Genomic DNA, 20,507 nt, shown 5'->3' with positions numbered 1-20,507 from the left:
GACCATAAACTATCCTTGGTTTCAGAGTAGATGCAAGTTTGAATATTAAGTCTGTGCTTTACTGACTCGGTCACCCTGGGCAAATTACTTATTTAAACTGAGCCCTAGTTTCCCCATCTATAAAGTGGCATAACAGAGATAATGATATACTATATAAATACTTAGTAGAGTACGTGACATATAGTAGGTACTCAATGAACATTTCTTCCTCCTCACTCCCCTCAAGGTTTATAATAGAAAATAAATTAAGGATAAATTAAAAGTCTTCTAGTAAGTCCAAATAGATCATAGTAAAGGAGATAAGATGTAAAAACTTGCCCTAACTGGTTTGGCTCAGTGGATAGAGCGTCAGCCTGCGGACTGAAGGGTCCCAGGTTTGATTCTGGTCAAGGGCATGTACCTTGGTTGCAGGCACATCCCTAGTTGGGGGTGTGCAGTAGGCAGCTGATCGATGTTTCTCTCTCATTGATGTTTCTAACTCTCTATCCTTCTCCCTTCCTCTCTGTAAAAAAAAAAAAAAAATCGATAAAATATATTAGAAAAAAAGATGTAAAAACACTGAAAAAAATTTATTTTTCTCTCAAAGGCACATGGTTAGCATAGTGTGTTACATTCCTCAAGCATTGGTAAAGTAACTCAGATATTTAATCTATTAATTTATATCTAAGGAAAAAAGTGAGTTTAATAGGATCTTTGTGTCAAGTGATGTTTCATTTCCCCTCTCCACTCCCTCCCCTAATTCTCTTTACTTCAGCATTCTGGATAGCCCTTTCCTGACTCCATGAGAAAAACTACTGGAGATAATAGTAAATATGAGTAAAGCTATATAGCTAATTCTGGGTCGTAACCTCCCCGACACTTCTGAGGAGTTTAGTAAAGGCTAATAAGAGCCTGTGGAGTATTCTTTGTTTCCTTTTGTCCTTCCCCTTACAATTCTGCTTTATCTCTTACTCCCATCGTATTTAATAAAAGAGAAACATGGTAATTGGCGTACGACCGCTACACTTCCCATTGGCTAATCAGGGCAATATGCAAATTAACTGTCAGCCAAGATGGCGGCGGGCAGCCAGGCAGCTTGAAACTAACATGAGGCTTGCTTGCTTCAGTGACGGAGGACTCCAACATTCCCCGCCTGCTGCTGCAGGCCTCTGAGCTGCAAGCAACTATGTAACAAACATAGAAGCTAAACAAAACCCCAGAAACCTGCCGAGCTTCAGCCAACAGGAACGCAACATTGTAAGCAAAGGCCAGAAACCTACTTTCAGCAGTGGAGGCCTAAGAGCTGTAGCCAAGCCTCAAAGCTAAAGCTGGCCCAGAATAAAAAAAAAGGAGCGGTTGGGAGCTTCAGTCACCCCCAGCCTGAAAACAGCCCTGAGCTCCTCACCCAGACTGGCCAGGCACCCCAGTTGGGACTCCCACCCTGAAGGGTGTGTGACCAGCTGCAAACAGCCATCATCCCCTCACCCAGACTGGCCAGGCACCCCAGTGGGGACCCCCACCCTGAAGGATGTGTGATCACCTGCAAACAGCCATCATCCCCTCACCTAGGCTGGCCAGGCACCCCAGTGGGGACCCCCACCCTGATCCAGGACACCCTTCAGGGCAAACCAGCCGGCACCCACCCATGCACCAGGCCTCTACCCTATATAGTAAAAGGGTAATATGCCTCCCAGCACCGGGATCAGTGGAGCCACGAGGCCTCCCGGCACCGGGATCAGCGTGACAGGGGGCAGCGCCCAAACCCCCTGATCGCCCTGCGGCTCTGTGTGTGACAGGGTGCGGCACCCCAACCCCCTGATCGGCCCTGCTCTGTGTGTGACAGGGTGCGGTGCCCCAACCCCTCCCCCCCCACGGGCCCTGCTCTGTGTGTGTCGGGGTAGAGCCATAACCTCCCCATTGGCCCTGCCCTGAGTGTGAGAGTGGTGGCACCCCAACCCACTGATGGGCCCTGCTCTGTGCGTGACGGGGCTGTGCCCCAACCCCCTGATTGGCCCTGCTCTGTGCGTGACAGGGTACAGAGCCCCAACCCTCCTGATGGGCCCTGCTCTGTGAGTGACAGGGGGAAATTCCCCAACCCCCTGATTGGCCCTGCTCTGTGCATGACAGGGGGTGGTGCTGCAACCTCCCCATCGACCCTGCCTTGAGTGTGACGGGATGGTGCCCCAACCCCCCAATTGGCCCTACCCTGAGCATGACTGAGGGTGGCATCGCAACCTCCCGATCGCCCTGCTCTGTGTATGACACGGGGTGGTGCCCCAACTCCCCAATCGGCCCTGCTCTGAGCCGACCAGGGGCTGCACCTAGGGATTGGGCCTGCCCTCTGCCACCCGGGAGCAGGCCTAAGCCAGCAGGTCGTTATCTCCCGAGGGGTCCCAGACTGCGAGAGGGCACAGGCCGGGCTGAGGGCCCCCCCCCCCCGAGTGCTCAAATTTTTGTGCCCTGGGCCTCTAGTCTATAATAATAAAAGCATAATATGCTAATTAGACCAGAGAGCCCAACGATCTTCCGGACGACCTTCCAGAGGAAGCCGGGGCTGCTAAGGCCAAGCCCCTTGCACAGATTTCGTGCATCAGGCCTCTAGTTTACTACAATCACGAGTGCAACATCCTCAAGAATCCAAAGTAAAAAAGTCTTAGGAAGCCTGTGTCCTAATGTCAGCCTGCCATGCCGGGAGCCAGTCCATCCTTGCTGTTTCAAGGGACCTGGCATATATGGCATACTGTTCTTAATATGTTTGCTCACCTTCTAGGCACTATGTGTTTTAACCAAGGTCTCTGAGAAAGGTTGTTTCCCCAGGAAGGGATTTTCCCCTGAAGTTAGGGAGGGAATAAAACCTCTTAACTAAGTGCCAGGCGGGTAATTAATCACTTTAACTATGAACAATCATGCTTAAGCTACATAATCTTTACTCCCTGGAATGGAGATAAGAAACGCCCTAACCTTTGAAATAGAGATTGATAGGATTGGAATCAACTGGTATAAATACAGATGTAAGAAGACAGAACGGGAAGAGAGACAGAACCTAGGCACAGAACCTACACAGAACGTTCTCTACAGACAGAAGAACTTCGCTGGAGAGAACATGGCAAAAGATCCTGGACTAAACCTGACTACAGAAATTGGCAAGAGAACCTGACTAGAACCTGGTGACTGAACCTGGCTGGAGAACCTGGACAGAACCTGCCTGGAGAACCTAGTGAGGGAACATGGCTACAGAACCTGGCTGGAGAACCTGGAGAACCTGGCTGGAGAACCTAGCAAGAGACCATGGACACAGAACCTGGCTGGAGATCCTAAACAGAACTTCGCTGGAGATCCAGACCAGAACTTGGCTGGAGATCCTGGCTAGGCTGCTGATCAACTGAACGCTGTCTCCGTGTCATTCCTTCTTCGCCGACTCCGTCCACACCTTTGGGGACCCCTGGACCCGCTGGGGTTGGACCCCGGCACTGCCAGACATGTGAGAACTTTTTTTTTTTTTTAATATATTTTATTGATTTTTTACAGAGAGGAAGGGAGAGAGATAGAGAGTTAGAAACATCGATGAGAGAGAAACATCGATCAGCTGCCTCCTGCACATCTCCCACTGGGGATATGCCCGCAACCCAGGTACATGCCCTTGACCGGAATCGAACCTGGGACCTTCCAGTCCGCAGGCCGACGCTCTATCCACTGAGCCAAACCGGTTTCGGCTTGACATGTGAGAACTTTACAGTCTGTTTCTTGTCTTGTGTGTCATCTGCTCAGGGAAGGAAAAAAGTACTAGGAAGCACATTTGAGTTCACTGAAAGGGTGTGTTCTTCCAGATATCCCTGTTGTCGTGCCAGTAGTGACTGTTCACATCCACCTCTCAGCTACATATGCTTATATTTAAACTAGAGGCCCAGTGCATGAAATTTGTGCATGGGGGAGGAGGTCCCCTCAGCTCAACCTGCATCCTCTCTAATCCGGGACTTCTCAGGGGATGTCCGACTGCTGCTTTAGGCCCAATTGGGCCTAAACTGGCAGTCGGACATCCCTCTCACAATCCGGGACCACTGGCTCCTCACTGCTCACCTGCCTGCCTGCCTGATTGCCCCTACTGCCCCCCCTGCAGGCCTGGTCACCCCCAGCTGCCCCCCTGCCAGCCTGGTCGCTCCTCACTGCCCTCCTCTGCTGGCCTGGTCACCCTTAACTGCACCCCTATGCTGCCTGGTTGCCCCTCTGCCCCCCTCTGCCAGCCTGGTTGCCCCCAACTGCCCCCCCTGTCAGCCTGGTCGCCCCTCACTGTCCCCCTCTGTTGGCCTGGTCGCCCCTTACTGCCCCCCTCTGCCAGCCTGGTTGCCGCCAACTGCACCCCCTGTTGGCCTGGTCACCCCACATAGCCTGCTGCTTAGTCGTTTGGTCGTCCCTCACTAACGCCCCATGCAGCCTGGTGTTCATTCATTTGGCCGTCCCTCACTAACATCCCTGGTGGCCTTGTTGCCCCAGTCAGCCTATTTGGTTGACCGTTCGGTTGCAATGGCCCCTGGCTCTTTATATATATAGATACTAGAGACCCAATGCATGAAATTCGTGCAAGGGGCTCAGCCCTTGCAGCCCCGGCTTCATCCGGAAGGTTGTTCTGCTGTTTGGTCTAATTAGCATATTAGCTCTATTTTATAGGAGGATATTTAGAAAGCAGGACTCTTGGAATCTTCAAGTTTGGCAGAGGTCAGTTTTGCATTCAAGCCTCTTTATGAACCTACATGCTGTTTTGCTCTTTTTAAATAGGAAAATAGCAAGTATTGACTTGTAATTGGCAAGTATCACCTCTAAGAATAGAATTACAAAGTCATACAATTTGAGAGATCTGGACTTTCTCACTCCCAAAAGGACTTTATTTTATACTCATAGGATACTGTATCAGAAAACCTGGCTAAAGTGTCATTTCCAGGCACTAATTGATTAGTGTGTATTACTCTTCTTATCACTTTCTGCTTTGTTGGGCTTTGAGAGGGATAGATAATTTTAGAGCAGACTGCCTGGGAAGGGCAGGCTTTGAAAGGTATCTTGTTGGGGCTCTAGGAAGTGATGGAGAAGGCAGAAGCTACCTGGACAGGAGATGGGGATATTACAGAAAGGAAAGGTTACAAAAACTGAGATAAGAGGGTACAAAAGCAACTTTTTTTCTTTTCATAATTATAACTACAAAAGTTTAACAAAAAGAAAGTATAGCATTAGCCTGTTTGTGATAAAGCCAAAAGCTCATAAACAATTAGCAAATTACTAAAGCATGTGGTTCCATTTATGATTATATCTAATGAACAATCAGTTCATAATTCAAGAAAGTCCTCTTATGTTATTTAAACGTAAGACAGGAAACCATAAAAATCTTAGAAGAATCCATAGGCAGCAAAATATCAGACATATGTCATAGCAATATCTTTACCAATACAGCTCCTAGGACAATGGAAACTAAGGAGAAAGTAAACAAATTGGACTACATCAAAATAAAAAGCTTCTGCACAGCAAAAGAAACCATCAACAAAACAAGGGGACTCTTTCCCCCTCCCCATGTGGGAGTCTGTACTTGTTCTTCAATAAATCTCCATCTTTGCTATATACACAAAACAACAAGAAAGTCTACTGCATGGTAGAACGTATTTGCCAATGTTATCTCCTATACGGGTCTAATCTCCAAAATTTATAGGGAACTCATACGTATTAACAAAAGGAAGATAAACAATCCAATAAAAAAATTGGGCGAAGAACCTAAAAAGACACTTTTCGAAAGTGGACATACAGAAGGCCAAGAGACATATGAAGACATGCTCAAAGTCACTAATCATCCAAGAGATACAAATCAAAACAACAATGAGGTACCATCTCATACCTGTCAGAATGGCTATCAACAAATCAACAAACAACTAGTGCTGGTGAGGATGTGGAGAAAAAGGAACCCTTGTGCACTGCTGGTGGGAATGCAGACTGGTGCAGCCACTGTGGAAAACAGTATGGAGTTTCCTCAAAAATTTTAAAATGGAACTCCCATTTGACCTAGTAATCCCACTTCTAGGAATATATCCTAAGAAATCAGAAACACCAATCAGAAAGGATATATGCATCTCTGTGTTCATAGTAGCACAATTTGCAATAGCTAAGATTTGGAAGCAGCCTAAGTGCCCATCAGCAGATGAATGGATTAAAAAACTGGTACATCTACATAATGGAATACTATGCTGCTGTAAAAAAGAAAGAACTCTTACCATTCGCAACAGCATGGATGGACATAGAGAGCATTATGCTAAGCGAAATAAGCCAGTCGGAGAAAGATAGATTTCATATGATATATATCATTTGTGGAATATAATGTATAACATAAACTGATGAACAAAAATAGTTGCAGAGATGAGAAGCATCGAACAGACTGTCAAACTTCAGAGGGAATGCAGGGGAGTAGGATGGGGCCCGTGGTTGGGGGGCAGGTAAGAGATCAACAAAAGGACTTGTATGCATGCATATAAGCATAACCAATGGACACAGACACTAAGGGGGTGAGGGCATGTGCTGGGGGATGGAGGTGGCGGGGAGAGGTCAATGGGGGGAAAAGGAGACATGTAATACTATATGTAATACTTTAAACAATAAAGAATTTTTTAAAAAGTCCTCCATGTCTTAGAATATGAAACTTTTGCCAGAACTGCAGTCATGCTATAGCAAGCAAGGTATAAAATTAAATTTTCATCTTTTTACAATAATAATTAATGATAACATTATTTTTCATGAGGATTAACAGCTTTAAGCAAGGCTCAAAATCTTAATTATTGAGGAGAAACCAAGATGGTGGCATAGGTTAACGCCGGAGATTGCTGCCTCAAACAACCACTTCAATAAACAACTAAACAACGGAACGGACATCATCCAGAACCACAGGAAGGCTGGCTGAGTGGAAATTCTACAACTAGGAGGAAAGAGAATATCATACCCAGACTCAGAGGAGGCGCAGTGCTGAAGTGAAATACTCAGGTGCGGAGTGTGCGCAGAGCGGGCTGGCGGCGGAGGGCGCGGTTGTTGTTTTCAATCGGGAGGGAGTTTCAGACTCTGAGCTCCAGATCCGGGTGAGTCTCTAGGGACCCAGACTCAAAAGGGAGAAGCGGGACTGTCTGGCTTCGGTCAGAAATCGAAGGCAGCTTTCTCTCCGAGGTTTGCAGCGGTTGCTGGGACTCTGTGAGGCAGAGCCCCTAGGGGCAGAACTGAGAGCAGCCATAACTGCTCGCTCGGCCCGCCCTGTAGATCCCCGGGGACCTGCCCCGCCCAAGCCCTGCACAGAACCATTTGCCAGATAGCCTCAGGCAAACACTAGATTAGCACCGCCCTAGAGATCCAGCACAGAAGCTCTCCCACTGCAGACACAGCTGACTCTCATAGCCAGTTAGCCTGGAGGTCAAATCACCCCCGGTATTACCGACAACAATCAAGGCTTAACTACAACAAGACTGCGCACAAAGACCACTAGGGGGTGCACCAAGAAAGCATAAAAAATGCGGAGACAAAGAAACAGGACAAAACTGTCAATGGAGGATATTGAGTTCAGAACCACACTTTTAAGGTCTCTTAAGAACTGTCTAGAAGCCGCTGATAAATGTAGTGAGATCCTCAAGAAATCTAATGAGACCCTCGATGTTATGATAAAGAACCAACTAGAAATTAAGCATACACGGACTGAAATAACGAATACTATACAGACTCCCAACAGCAGACCAGAGGAGTGCAAGGATAAAGGCAAAGATTTGAAATGCGAAGAAGCAAAAAACACCCAACCAGAAAAGCAAAATGAAAAAAGAATCCGAAAATACGAAGATAGTGTAAGGAGCCTCTGGGACAGCTTCAAGCATACCAACATCAGAATTATAGGGGTGCCAGAAGATGAGAGAGAGCAAGATATTGAAAACCTATTTGAAGAAATAATGACAGAAAACTTCCCCAACCTGGTGGGAGAAATAGACTTACAGGTCCAGGAAGCGCAGAGAACCCCAAACAAAAGGAATCCAAAGAGGACCACACCAAGACACATCATAATTAAAATGCCAAGAGCAAAAGACAAAGAGAGAATCTTAAAAGCAGCAAGAGAAAGACAGTCAGTTACCTACAAGGGAGTACCCATATGATTGTCAGCTGATTTCTCAACAGAAACTTTGCAGGCCAGAAGGGAGTGGCAAGAAATATTCAAAGTGATGAATAGCAAGAACCTACAACCAAGATTACTTTACCCAGCAAAGCTATCATTCAGAATTGAAGGTCAGATAAAGAGCTTCACAGATAAGAAAAAGCTGAAGGAGTTCATCACCACCAAACCAGTATTATATGAAATGCTGAAAGGTATCCTTTAAGAAGAGGAAGAAGAAGAAAAAGGTAAAGATACAAATTATGAACAACAAACATGCATCTATCAACAAGTGAATCTAAGAATTAAGTGAATAAATAATCTGGTGATCATAATAGAATCAGGGACATAGAAAGGGAATGGACTGACTATTCTTGGGGGGGAAAGGGGTGTGGCAGATGCGGGAAGAGACTGGACAAAAATCGTGCACCTGTGGATGAGGACAGTGGGTGGGGAGTGAGGGCTGAGGGTGGGGCAGGAACTGGGAGGAGGGGAGTTATGGGGGGAAAAAAGAGGAACAAATGTAATAATCTGAACAATAAAGATTTAATTTTAAAAAAAATCTTAATTATCCTGGCTGATGTTGCTTATTGGTTGAGCATCCACCTGTGAACCAGGAGGTCATGGTTCAATGCCTGGTCAGGGTACATGCCCGGGTTACAGGCTCAATCCCCAGTAGTGGGGAATCCAGGAGGCAGCTGATCGATGATTCTCTCTCATCATCCATGTTTCTATATCTCTCTCCCTCTCCTTTCCTCTCTGAAATCAATAAACATATTTTAAAAAGAAAATAATTTTTAAAAATCTGAATTAGACCTTAAAAACACCAAAGAGCTATGACAGAATTTTAAACATTCCTATGCTGGGAATGTAGTAATCTCACTTTTTGTTTTACCAAAGACTATTCTACTTAAAATGTTGGTTAGCTATGAATGGGACTAAAAAGATTTGTATGTGACCAGCAGGCCATTCCGGACCATATACATGTAATAGCAGTTTTTGGTTTGTTGTTCTAGTGGTTATTTGCAGGCTTTGTGATACTATTACTTGTTGTAGCTTTGTTTCTAAAATCCATTAAAATACTTTGAGAATACACCTTCTTTTTCTACTTATTTGTTCATTCAGCACACATTTACAACTGTCAGATTCTGTTAGGTATTAGAGATACAAAGATATAACACAAGAGTTTAGTCTAGTACATTACCTAGGTTCCCTGTTTATCAGTGCGTGTACTCCATGGCAGGATTTCTCAACCTCAGCATTTTGATAGTTTGGGCCAGATAATTCTTTGTTGTGGAGCATTATAGGATATTTACTGGTAGCAGCATCCCTGGCCTCTAAACTAGATGCCAGTAACACTACCCCCAACCAAGCTTGTGACAATCAAAAAACCTGACTCTAGCCTTGGCTAGTGTGGCTCAGTTGATTGGGCATCGTCCTGTGCACTGAAAGGTTGCCAGTTCAATTCCCAGTCAGGGTGTATGCCCTGGTTGTGAGCTTGATCTCCTTTAGTGGGTATGCGGGAGGCAACTGATCAATGTTTCTCTCTCTCTCCCTCTCTCTCTAAAAATCAATTGAAAAATCTTTAAACAAAACAAAACACACCCAAAAAACTATCTGTAGACATTGCCAGATGTCCCCGGGGGCAAATCCAGAATGTGAGCCAGATTTATCTGTGTCATTGAAAGAGTTTCATAAAATTAGTTTTCAAAAATACAAAGCTAGCAAATGAAAAGTAAACAGCCTAGCCCTGGCCAGTGTTTCTCAGTGGTTGGAACATCAGCCTGTGCTCCAAAGGGTCGTGAGTTCGATTCCTGTCCTGGCACTTACTCAGATTGCATCAGCACGTACAGTATGGGAGGCAACTGATGGATGTTTCTCTCTCCCTCTACCTTCCTCTCCTTAAATAAAAAAGTAAGAAAGAAAACAGCCTAGATCTGTCACACATTGCTTATTACCCCACTAGTGGCCTGGTGCACAAAATTCGTGCATATTAAAAGGAAATTAGAGAAAATATTTTAATATTGCTATTTGCCCTTTCTCTATAATAGAAGTGTCAGAGATGAAAGAAAATTAGTAAAATGTATATGAAAATCTTCCTCCTGTCAGAATCTGGGACGCACCATGGGACCCATAGTCAAGTCCCTGCCCACCCACATGTGCCGCAAAATTGCACGAGACCTAGACCTGGCCCCCCCCACCCCCCCATTGGGCTAGATCCAGACCTGGCTGGTCCCACCCTTGTCAAGCCCTGCTGGGCAGGGGGGGTGCAGCCTCAGGTCCTCTGGCCCAGTGCCGGGGCAGGGGCGCAGCCTGAGGTCCCCCAGGCCGGGGTGGGGGGCATGCCTTGAGGTCCCCTGTCAAGCCCCATTGTTTGGAGTGTGTGGCCTGAGGTCCCCTGTCGATCCCTGCTGAGCAGGGGTTATGGCCTGAGGTCCCCTGGCCTGGGGCAAGGGGAGCAGCCTGAGGTCCCCCCACCCAGCACTGGGGCAAGGGGGCACACCTTGAGGTCCCCCATCAAGCCCTGCCAGGCGGGGGCACAGCCTGAGGTCCCCCAGTCTGCCTCCACAGCTGGGGGAGCAGCCTGAGGTTCCCTGGCCCAGCACCGGGGATGGAGGCGCACCTTGAGGTCCCGCATCAAGCCCCACTGGGTGGGGGTCGCAGCCTCAGGTCCCCTGGCCATGTGCCAGGGCGGGGGTCATGGCATGAGGTTCCCCATCAAGCCCCGCTGGACAGGGGGCATGGCCTGAGGTCCTCTGGCCTGGTGCTGGGGTGGAGGGCGCAGCCTGAGGTCCCCCATCAAGCCCCGCCAGGTGGGGGGGGGGGGCGCGGCTTGAGGTTCCCTGGCCTGGCGTCGGGGCAAGAGGAGCAGCTGAGGTCCCCTGGCCCAGCACCTTGAGGTCCCTCGTCAAGCCCGCCAGGTGGGGGGCATGGCCTCAGGTCCCCCATCAAGCCCTGTTGGGCAGGGGGCATGGCCTGAGGTTCCCCCTGGCCTGGCGCCAGGGTGGGGGAGGTGTGGTCTGAGGTTCCCTGTCAAGCCCCACAGGGGCGGGGAGGGCGCAGCCTCAGGTCCCTGCTGATTGCTTGTTAAGGCTCGTTATAGCAACTCAGCCGCTGCTGTGGGCTGTGCCATCTTTGTGGTGGAGTGATGGTCAATTTGCATATTCCCTCTTTATTATATAGGATAGGGCTCCACATACATAACAGTAGTACTCAATAACAACTAATTATGTTTTTAGTTTGAATGTCTATGAGACCTCTTTATGAGTTACTGTGTATAAGAGAATAATTGTTCCGCTACTTAATGACTTCACTAAAACAGCAAACAATATAGTAATTGGAAAGTGTGGGTCTACTGTTAATAAAAACCTTAGTTCTTTCCTGGGCTCTTATATCAAGACTGGAGGCCCAGTGCATGAAATTTGTGCACCGATGAGCTGCTGGCCTGGGCACCTTCCTTCTCCCCCTCCCCCCCACCTAGCACATGCCGCCGCCACCGCTGGCGGCCCTGCCCCCTGGTCGAACTCCTGGTCGACGGGACAGTTTGCATATTAGGCTTTTATTATATAGGATTACCCTCTTCTTTTTAAGAATGAAAATATTTTATTTTCTCTAATGAGTAGCCTGGACAACTAGCATATTTAGAATGTGTTCTTTAGGCACATGACTTTGAATTTTGTTATATTACTGATGGAACACTGCCTAACCTAGCCTTCTTCACCTTACTGCTTTTTCATATTCAAACATTGTATAATGAACATTGTATAACCACAAATTTATTTTAAGTCTTTAAAGCTTGTGTTCTAGTAATACCTTCCTTCTCAAAGTAGAGGGACCACTTTCCTATTAGAAACAGCACTTCACTAGTTTTAGGTTCACCTCTGGTACTAACTAGCATTTAAGCATCCATTAATCCTCTCTGTTTTAGTTTCTTCACCTGTGAGATAGACAGGCCCTTTTATCCTTTTTTCAAGGTAAATATCTTAAATTCCAAAGTCCACATTCTGGTCAAACAAATTTTTTTTTGTATTCTTATTCTTACAGAGTATCTACATTTCAGTTTCTGTGCCTATCACGAGTTTTAATTCATCATGGATAATCTGTCATCAGAAGAAATTCAGTTGAGGGCTCACCAGGTTACTGATGAGGTAAATGTTTTACTTGGAATAAGCACAGTAGAACCTTGTTTCTCGGACTTCTCCCATCTCGAACAATTCACTTCTTAACCTGACAATCCTTTTATGCTGATACCTGTACAATAAGTCCTGTATCTCTCAGGTGACAAACAAAGGAGAGAATGAGCAAATATGAGTCAATTTACCGCTGTTAAAATCTTAAGATATTGTGCCGTGAATATTTTTGTGTTGTTTTTTTTGTTTTGCTTTTGTTGCTGCTTATAATTATTGTAAAATTTTCATTTTTTACTGTACATTTACTTTCCTTTTTGTTAAATTTTCATTTACATTTCATGTCCTTTTTGTTTTTAAAGTGTTTATTTATAGATTAAATAGTACAGTAGACATGTACTGTATATGAGAAAGGTTAAAACAGGGAATCACTGGGGGTCTGGAACAGATTAATTCAATTTACATTATTTCTAATGGGAAAAAATGATTTGGTTTTTGAACAGCTTCCGGAACAAATTAAGTTCAAAAACCGAGGTTCCCCTATAATTAATTTTCTTGTAGTGTTCACAGTGGAGGGATGAGAGGACTTCTTTAGAAGACCATTTTGGCCTCTTCCAAGTCCCGTTATATCAAAGAATGCATTTGTCCTACAGTGCCATTACTAGCTCCTTATTTTTTCGTTTTACCAGAAAACTAAATACAGTAAATGAAACAGTTTATATGATTATTTTTTAGGTAATTATTACCTCACAGTTACTTACATCAAATATACTGTAGACTTGAGGAATTCTGGACGGTTAATTTTAACAGAACTTTCTGATATCTGTGTAATATACTTAGGTTCCTGCTTACATTAAAATTTTATAAATCCTTGCCCTAACTGGTTTGGCTCAGTGGATGGAGCATCGACCTGCGGACTGAAGGGTCCCAGGTTCGATTCCGGTCAAGGGCATGTACCTTGGTTGCAGGCTCAATCCCCAGTTGGGGGTGTACAGGAGGCAGCTGATCAATGTTTCTCTCTCATCGATGTTTCTAACTCTCTATTCCTCTCCCTTCCTCTCTGTAAAAAATCAATAAAATATATTTTTAAAAAATTTTATAAATTCCATTAACTTCACCCTTCATATTTTTTCTTAATGAGTACCTGGTAGGAAGTTTTCAACTTTTTGTTTGGTTGTTTTAATGCAGGGGTGGGAAACCTTTTTTCTGCCAAGGGCCATTTGGATATTTATAATACCATTTGTGGGCCATACAAAATTATCAACTTAAAAATTAGCCTGCTATATTTGGTCAAACATTTAATTAACTTACCCATAATGCCTTGGCAGGGCCAGACCAAATGATTTCACAGGTCTTATATGGCCTGAGGGCTGGACATTCCCCACCCGTTTTAAGGGAGGAATTGATGTGCTGACAACATTTTTTCTTTATTTATTTTTAATTTATCTTTATTGTTGAAAATATTACAGATATCCCCTCCCCCCACCCCTTGACCTGCTCCCACCCCCTCCCTAGGCCTTTGCCTCAGTATTTAGTCTGTCCATGGGTTATGCATATGCATATGATTTCTTTGTTTAATCCCTCTGCCCTCCCCCCCTTCCCTCTGAAATACACCAGTCTGTTGCATGGTTCAATGTCTCTGGATCTATTTTGTTCATCAATTTATTTTATTCATTAGATGCCACATGTAAGTGAGATCATGTGATATTTGTTTTTCTGTGATTGGCTTATTTCACTTAGCATAATACTCTCCAGGTTCCTCCATGCCATCTCAAAGAGATCCTTTTTTACAGCTGCATAGTATTCTATTGTGTGTGGGGGTAATCTTTAAAAATAGAGTAGCATCATGAATATGGCCTGTGATCAGATTTTTCCTTTTTTGTACATGTTTGAGAATGATAAAATTCTTATTTTTTTCCTAGTCTCTGGAAAGTACAAGGAGAATCCTGGGTTTAGCCATTGAGGTAAGAAAGTGTTTAATTATTAAGTTAAATACAGATACTATGTAGGAGGGATCCTATTATCACAAGCTGGAATTGGTATTAAGAGTTAAGGGCGTTGTATCAGTAAGCTTCATTATTTGACACCAGCAGTTGATGAAATCATTGTCAAACCATGCACTAACGGGACTTTTCCCCCCATTGACAGTATTGGAATATGACAGGGAAGATCAGTGTACCATGAGTTTGTGATTTAATTATTTGAGGGGAGGGGGGTAGTATGTTAAAGTATGTTGGTTTGGAGATAATAATTTTCTCTGGTTATACTCCTCTAAGAACTTAAGTTTCTAAATGATTCTCTCCTGTTATTTGTCAGGCCTTACAGTTTTTGTGTCTGTTATTTTTGCTAAGTGTTGTTGTGCTATCAGCTATTTTTCCTTCTTTTAGTCTCAGGATGCGGGAATCAAGACCATCACTATGCTGGATGAACAAGGGGGTGAGTTGAAGTTATTGGCAGAAACTTTTGATTTGACTTATGATGTCAGAAAGCCCTTTCAAATCAGCCATATATAAAATTAAGTCTTTGGGAGTGCTTTCCTTTTGTAAGATAAGAGTGTTTACTTCTTTCTTCTGATTTGAATTATATTATGTTTATTACTAACTAGAGGCCCGGTGCATGGAATTGGTGCATGGGGTGGGGGGGTCCCTCAACCTGGCCTGCACCTTCTCACAATCCAGGACTCCTCAGACATCCCTCTCGCAATCTGGGACTGCTGGCTCCTCACCTGCCTGCTTGTCTGATCACCCCTAACCACTCTGCCTGCCTGCCTCAGCACCCCTAACCACTCGCATGCCTGCCTGATCGCCTTTAACCGCTCTGCCTGCCTGCCTGATAGCCTTTAACCGCTCTGCCTGCCTGCCTGATCGCTTCTAACTGCTTGCCTACTTGCCTGATCGCCCCTAACCGCTCTTTCTGATCACCCCTAACCACTCTGCCTGCCTGCCTGATCATCCCTAACCGCTCTGCCTGCCTGCTTGATCGCCCCTAACCGCTCTGCATGCCTGTCTGATCGCCCCTAACTGCTCATCTGCCTGCCTGATCGCCCCTAACCACTTGCCTGCCTGCCTGATCGTCCCTAACTGTTCACCTGCCTGCCTGATTGTCCCTAACCACCTCAGCCTCTGCCCCTGCTGCAGCGGCTTCGTCCGGAAGGACGTCCAGAATGATGTCCGGAAGGTCGTTTGGCTATCTGGTCTAATCAGCATATTACCCTTTTATTATTATAGATTGGAGGTAGGGACAACAATGTCGAGTTGTATACCAGTCATTTGTTTGGTAGTAGGACTTTTCCTGTGCATTATATACATTAAACATTGTGATATTTTTGCATTTTCAGAAATCAAGTTCTTTTTTCTTTTTTTTTAATACATTTTATTGATTTTTTACAGAGAGGAAGGGAGAGGGATAGAGAGCCAGAAACATCGATGAGAGAGAAACATCGATCAGCTGCCTCCTGTACATCACCCACTGGGGATGTGCCCGCAACCCAGGCATATGCCCTTGGCCAGAATTGAACCTGGGACCTTTCAGTCCGCAGGCCGACGCTCTATCCACTGAGCCAAACCGGTTTCGGCAGAAATCAAGTTCTTAAATAGGTCTAGATTCTGGTGAGCTTGGAAACATTCCATTTGAATTGGCCTTGAATCATCTGCTCTAGTTTTTACTAGTCTTATGACAGCCCACAGGTGTTGAACCTATTCAGTGATAGAAATGCTGGAGATCTGGTCTGGCCACAGTACACTTAATTTGGTTGCAGGGGTGATCTCTAAATAAATCCTCACATGCTCTTATTATACAGATTTCTTTAGAACAGATCTATCCCTAGTAAGAGTCCAGGTGCCTCAGGATTACTATGTGAAAGATTGCTTTAATGTTGGACAGTATGTAAAACCTCCTGGCACTAATACAGTCACTATGGTGTGTTATTGTTGGATTAAAGGTTGAAGTTTGCTGTTTTATAATAATAGTTAGCATTATGAATGTAACTTCCACAATTTATTCTTAGAACAACTAAACCGCATAGAAGAAGGCATGGATCAAATAAATAAAGACATGAAAGAGGCAGAGAAGACTTTAACAGAACTCAACAAGTGCTGTGGTCTTTGTGTCTGCCCATGTAATAGGTGAGTTGATAAATCAGGATCTTTTAAAAATAATTTAAAGTAAGAGCATCCCCACCCTCTCCCCTCCCTGCACCCGTCCCCCGATCCCCAAAGAAGGTAATGAAGTGTGACTGGGCCTAAATAAGGAAATTTGTTAGATAAACTTAAGCTATTTCTCCCTCAGGCAGATCAAGCTTTTCATGTTAAATGGGCAGATTCACTGAAAACCATGGCTTAAATTTGATCAATTCTTGGATCAAGTTCCAATTTCTTTTTTAGTAATACACAAAAAGATTGGGAGATACACATCTGGATAATACAAAGTGGATGAAATTAGTGTTTTTTCCTTTCAAACAAGGAGGATTAACAAAATATATATTCTGTGGTAGTTGCATGAGGATGGCCAGGGGAGTAAAGGACTTGGGTCCTGTCTTCAAAAGACTTAACCCTATGGTTGGATGTATGAGGAAGAATAGCAAAGTGTAAAAAATATATAAATCTAGTGCTAGATGATGTGTTATCAACTAAGGCAAAGGGTACAGAATTGATAAAGGTTGATTTGTAGAGCATCTTATAGGAAAGACTAGAGGCCCAGTGCACGAAATCATGCGTGGGGGCGTCCCTCAGCCCAGCCTGCACCCTCTCGCAATCTAGGACCCCTCAGGGGGTGCCCAACTGCTCATTTAGGCCTGATCCCACAGAGATCCCTGTGGGATCAGGCCTAAAAGGGCAGTCGGACATTCCTCTCACAATCTGGGACCACTGGGTTCTAACCGCTCGCCTGCCTCATCACCCCTAACCGCCTCTGCTTGCCTGCCTCATCACCCCTAACCGCCTCTGCCTGCCTGCCTCATCGCCCCTAACCGCCTCTGCCTGCCTGCCTCATCGCCCCTAACCGCCTCTGCCTGCCTGCCTCATCTCCCCTAATCACTTGCTTGCCTGCCTGCCTCATCGCCCCTAATGACTCTGCCTGCCTGCCTCATCGCCCCTAATGACTCTGCCTGCCTGCCTCAGCACCCCTAACTGCTCACCTGCCTGCCTCATCGCCCCTAACCACCTCTGCCTGCCTGCCTCATTGCCCCTAACCACTCGCCTGCCTGCCTCATTGCCCCTAACTGCCTCTGCCTGCCTGCCTCATCGCCTCTAACCACTTGCCTGCCTGATCGGCCCTAACCACTTGCCTTCCTGCCTGATGGCTCCTAACCACTCTGCTGCCTGCCTGATCACCCCTAACTGCCTCTGCCTCAGCCTCCGCCACCACAGCTTCATTGGGAAGGACGTCTGGAAGGTCATTTGGCTGTCTGGTCTAATTAGCATATTATGCTTTTATTATTATAGACTAGAGGCCTGTTGCACGAAAAAATTCGTGTAATAGGCTTTCCCTTCCCCTGGCTGCCGGTACCAGTTTTCCTCTGGCACCCGGAACCCAGGCCTTCGCTCCAGCCGGAGCCGCTTTCAAGCCTTCGCTGCCCTGCCCAGCCGCCCTGGGCCGGGTCGCACACGGGACGCCCGCCGCCCTGGGTCGCAGATAGCAGGCCCGGAAGGCGGCAGGGCAGGCGGGATGGCGCTGTCCCACCCTGCCTGCAGTATGCAAATTAGCCACCATATTTATTGGCGGTTAATTTGCATATAATGCTGATTAGCCAATGAGAGGCGTAGTAAAGGTACGGTCAATTACCATGTTTGTCTATTATTAGATAGGATTATTATAGATAGGACTTGAATTAGGCTCTGAGTAATTAGAAGGATCTGGATGGACATGGAAGAACTGGGAAGGCATTTTTTGTGGGAGATTTAATGTAAACAAACATTACAGACAAGCTTGATTTAACTGAGTTGCATGATTTATATAGATGAGAAGTGGAAAATAAGACATAAGTAGGCTGTAGAGTAACTTGAATGCCAGAGTAAGGAGTTGATGGTTTGGAGGGAATATATAACTACACACAAGAAGACTAGGTAGAAACTTTTTGTAATCTAGGCCTGTGAGGTAAGACCTTATCATTGAGATTAGAGAAAAAAATGTAAGTCAGATTCTTTTAAAATCAGCTGATTGTATATCAAACACGAGGAAGGAAAACTCAAAACAGACTCCAAAGATCTGAGATTGCTAGTAAACTAGGAGATAAAAGTCTTTAAACTCTTTGTATATAGTGTATGAGATTATGCCTGACAGGAAGGAATTCTTTCTTTTTGGTGACTGCATTTGAATATTTAAATTCTTTACTTATTCTAGGGTAAATCAAACTCCATGGTGTTGACAAATACTATATTATTCAGATCACACTGAGGTTTGGACTAAGTCAATTAATCATTATCTTACCTTCTGTTGGAGTTCATCTTTGTTTTAAGAAGTAATTAACAAAACAACTTTGAACTTTATCCTTAGTTAAAGGGCAGTGTCTGGAGATTGAATGGCTATCATAACTGCTGAAGAGTACTCATCTTCTAAGAGCTTCATAAGCTTTCATACTTCCATCTAGTTGTCTCAGGGTGTGGTAAACCAAGAATGTGATACAAAGGTTTACAGACTCAGCATTTTTACTCCCCAAAGGAGTTAGTAATGGAGGAGCTTTTGTTGCTGTCATAATTTCTGATAAGTGCTTTCACATGATAACCTTCTCTGTGCCATTGCTACTAGAGAAAACAGAGTTAAGTTGCTTTGATTAACTTCAGAGTTGTTTTAGGCACAAGAAGTTACGATTTGACAGTGCTCTATCTATGCTTGTCCATTGGCTTCCTATTCTAAAACAAGTCTGTTGATCTCTTTAGACCTTGGATAAGTCTCCAAAATTGCATATTTTATTAACTATGACTGTCATTCAGGGTTTACTATAGATTATAGTAATAGATTACTATAAGGGTTATAGATTACTATAAGCAAACAAGTTAGAAATGCGCAAATTTTTTTTATCCAAATGCTTAGCTATGTTTTGCAGACTTATCCTTTTCTCCTGTGTTCTGTGTACCCTCTTGGAAGAGTACAGAGGAGAAAAAAATAAATTAATTTTAGTTAGATTAGATATTAAGAGAATAGCAAGGAGGAAGAATTCCTCCCTAGAACCTACAGCAAAATCAGTTCTCAGTCAGCAGTTGAACAGGTAGAGCAGTGAATCCTAAGATGGTCTAATACCATAGAAAGTGGGAAATGAAAATACAGAAGTATTAATTTTATGTCTCTTTGTGTATACCAGCCAAGCATGGGCAAGATTTTCTTGGACACTTGTGAAAGAGAGGATAGAGTATGGTCCTGAAGCAGTCTTTCACCTCTAACCTCAGCAGAACTCTTTCTCAGAGGGTCAAGAGAAGGCACTTCTTAACAGATGGAATCAAGGGGTTACTATAATGCAACAGTTGTTCCCTGAAGAGGAGAGAGTTAGAGATGTCTGATTGTAATTCCTTCCACCTACTTTTCTTTATGTCTGAGTCCTTGGCCTCTAAGGTATCTCTTGTCCTCAGTTATATCTGCTCTCATTTCTGTCAGTGTTTTGACCTTTCCAGTTTCATCCCCTGGTTTCCGTTTAGGTTTTTCATATAAACGGCCATACCATGAGCTTCTCAAAGGTCAATACAGGGTCTTAATTTTCTTCGTAAAAGGCTATTACTAATTCTGGGATTAGTAATAACAACTCGGGTCCAGTCTCTTACCTATCATTCAGAAATCTAAAAGACTCTGAAAGCCAAAGGTTTGTTTTTTTTATTTGTCTTTTTCATAATGTGGTACCACAACTCATTAATTAGGCTACAAAATGTAACCTGAACTGAAGCTATTTATACTCTTTTTTAAAAAAATTAAATCTTTATTGTTCAGATTATTACAGTTGTTCCTCTTTTTCCCCCCCATAGCTCCCCTCCACCCGGTTCCCACCCCACCCTCTGCCCTTACCCACCCAACCACTGTCCTCAAAGGTGCACGATTTTTGTCCAGTCTCTTCCCGCACCCCCCACATCCCTTTCCGCCCCGAGAATAGTCAGTCCACTCCCTTTCTATGCCCCTGATTCTATTATATTCACCAGTTTACTCTGTTCATCAGATTATTTATTCACTTGATTTTTAGATTCACTTGTTGATAGATGTGTATTTGTTGTTCATAATTTGTATCTTTACCTTTTCTTCTTCTTCTTCTTTTTTTTTTTAAAATATATTTTATT

The 20,507-nt window shown here is 44.6% G+C and overlaps 1 protein-coding gene across 1 annotated transcript in view; it reads left to right on the top strand.

The window, feature by feature from the left end:
• The window catches only part of SNAP23 (synaptosome associated protein 23), a 45,655-nt gene that overhangs the window by 11,399 nt on the left and 13,749 nt on the right, over positions 1–20,507 (top strand). The window contains exons 2-5 of the mRNA XM_081095212.1: positions 12,170–12,273; positions 14,175–14,216; positions 14,640–14,688; positions 16,259–16,376. Of these exons, the coding sequence (XP_080951338.1) occupies positions 12,217–12,273; positions 14,175–14,216; positions 14,640–14,688; positions 16,259–16,376 (266 nt within the window). The 5' untranslated portion in view covers positions 12,170–12,216. The remainder of the gene's footprint in view (positions 1–12,169; positions 12,274–14,174; positions 14,217–14,639; positions 14,689–16,258; positions 16,377–20,507) is intronic.

Source organism: Myotis nattereri, assembly GCF_964212035.1.
Source record: "Myotis nattereri genome assembly, chromosome: 1".
In the NCBI taxonomy this organism is placed as follows: domain Eukaryota; kingdom Metazoa; phylum Chordata; class Mammalia; order Chiroptera; family Vespertilionidae; genus Myotis; species Myotis nattereri.
Note: the sequence above shows the minus strand (reverse complement) of the source record. Positions and strands in the feature narration are given on the sequence as shown.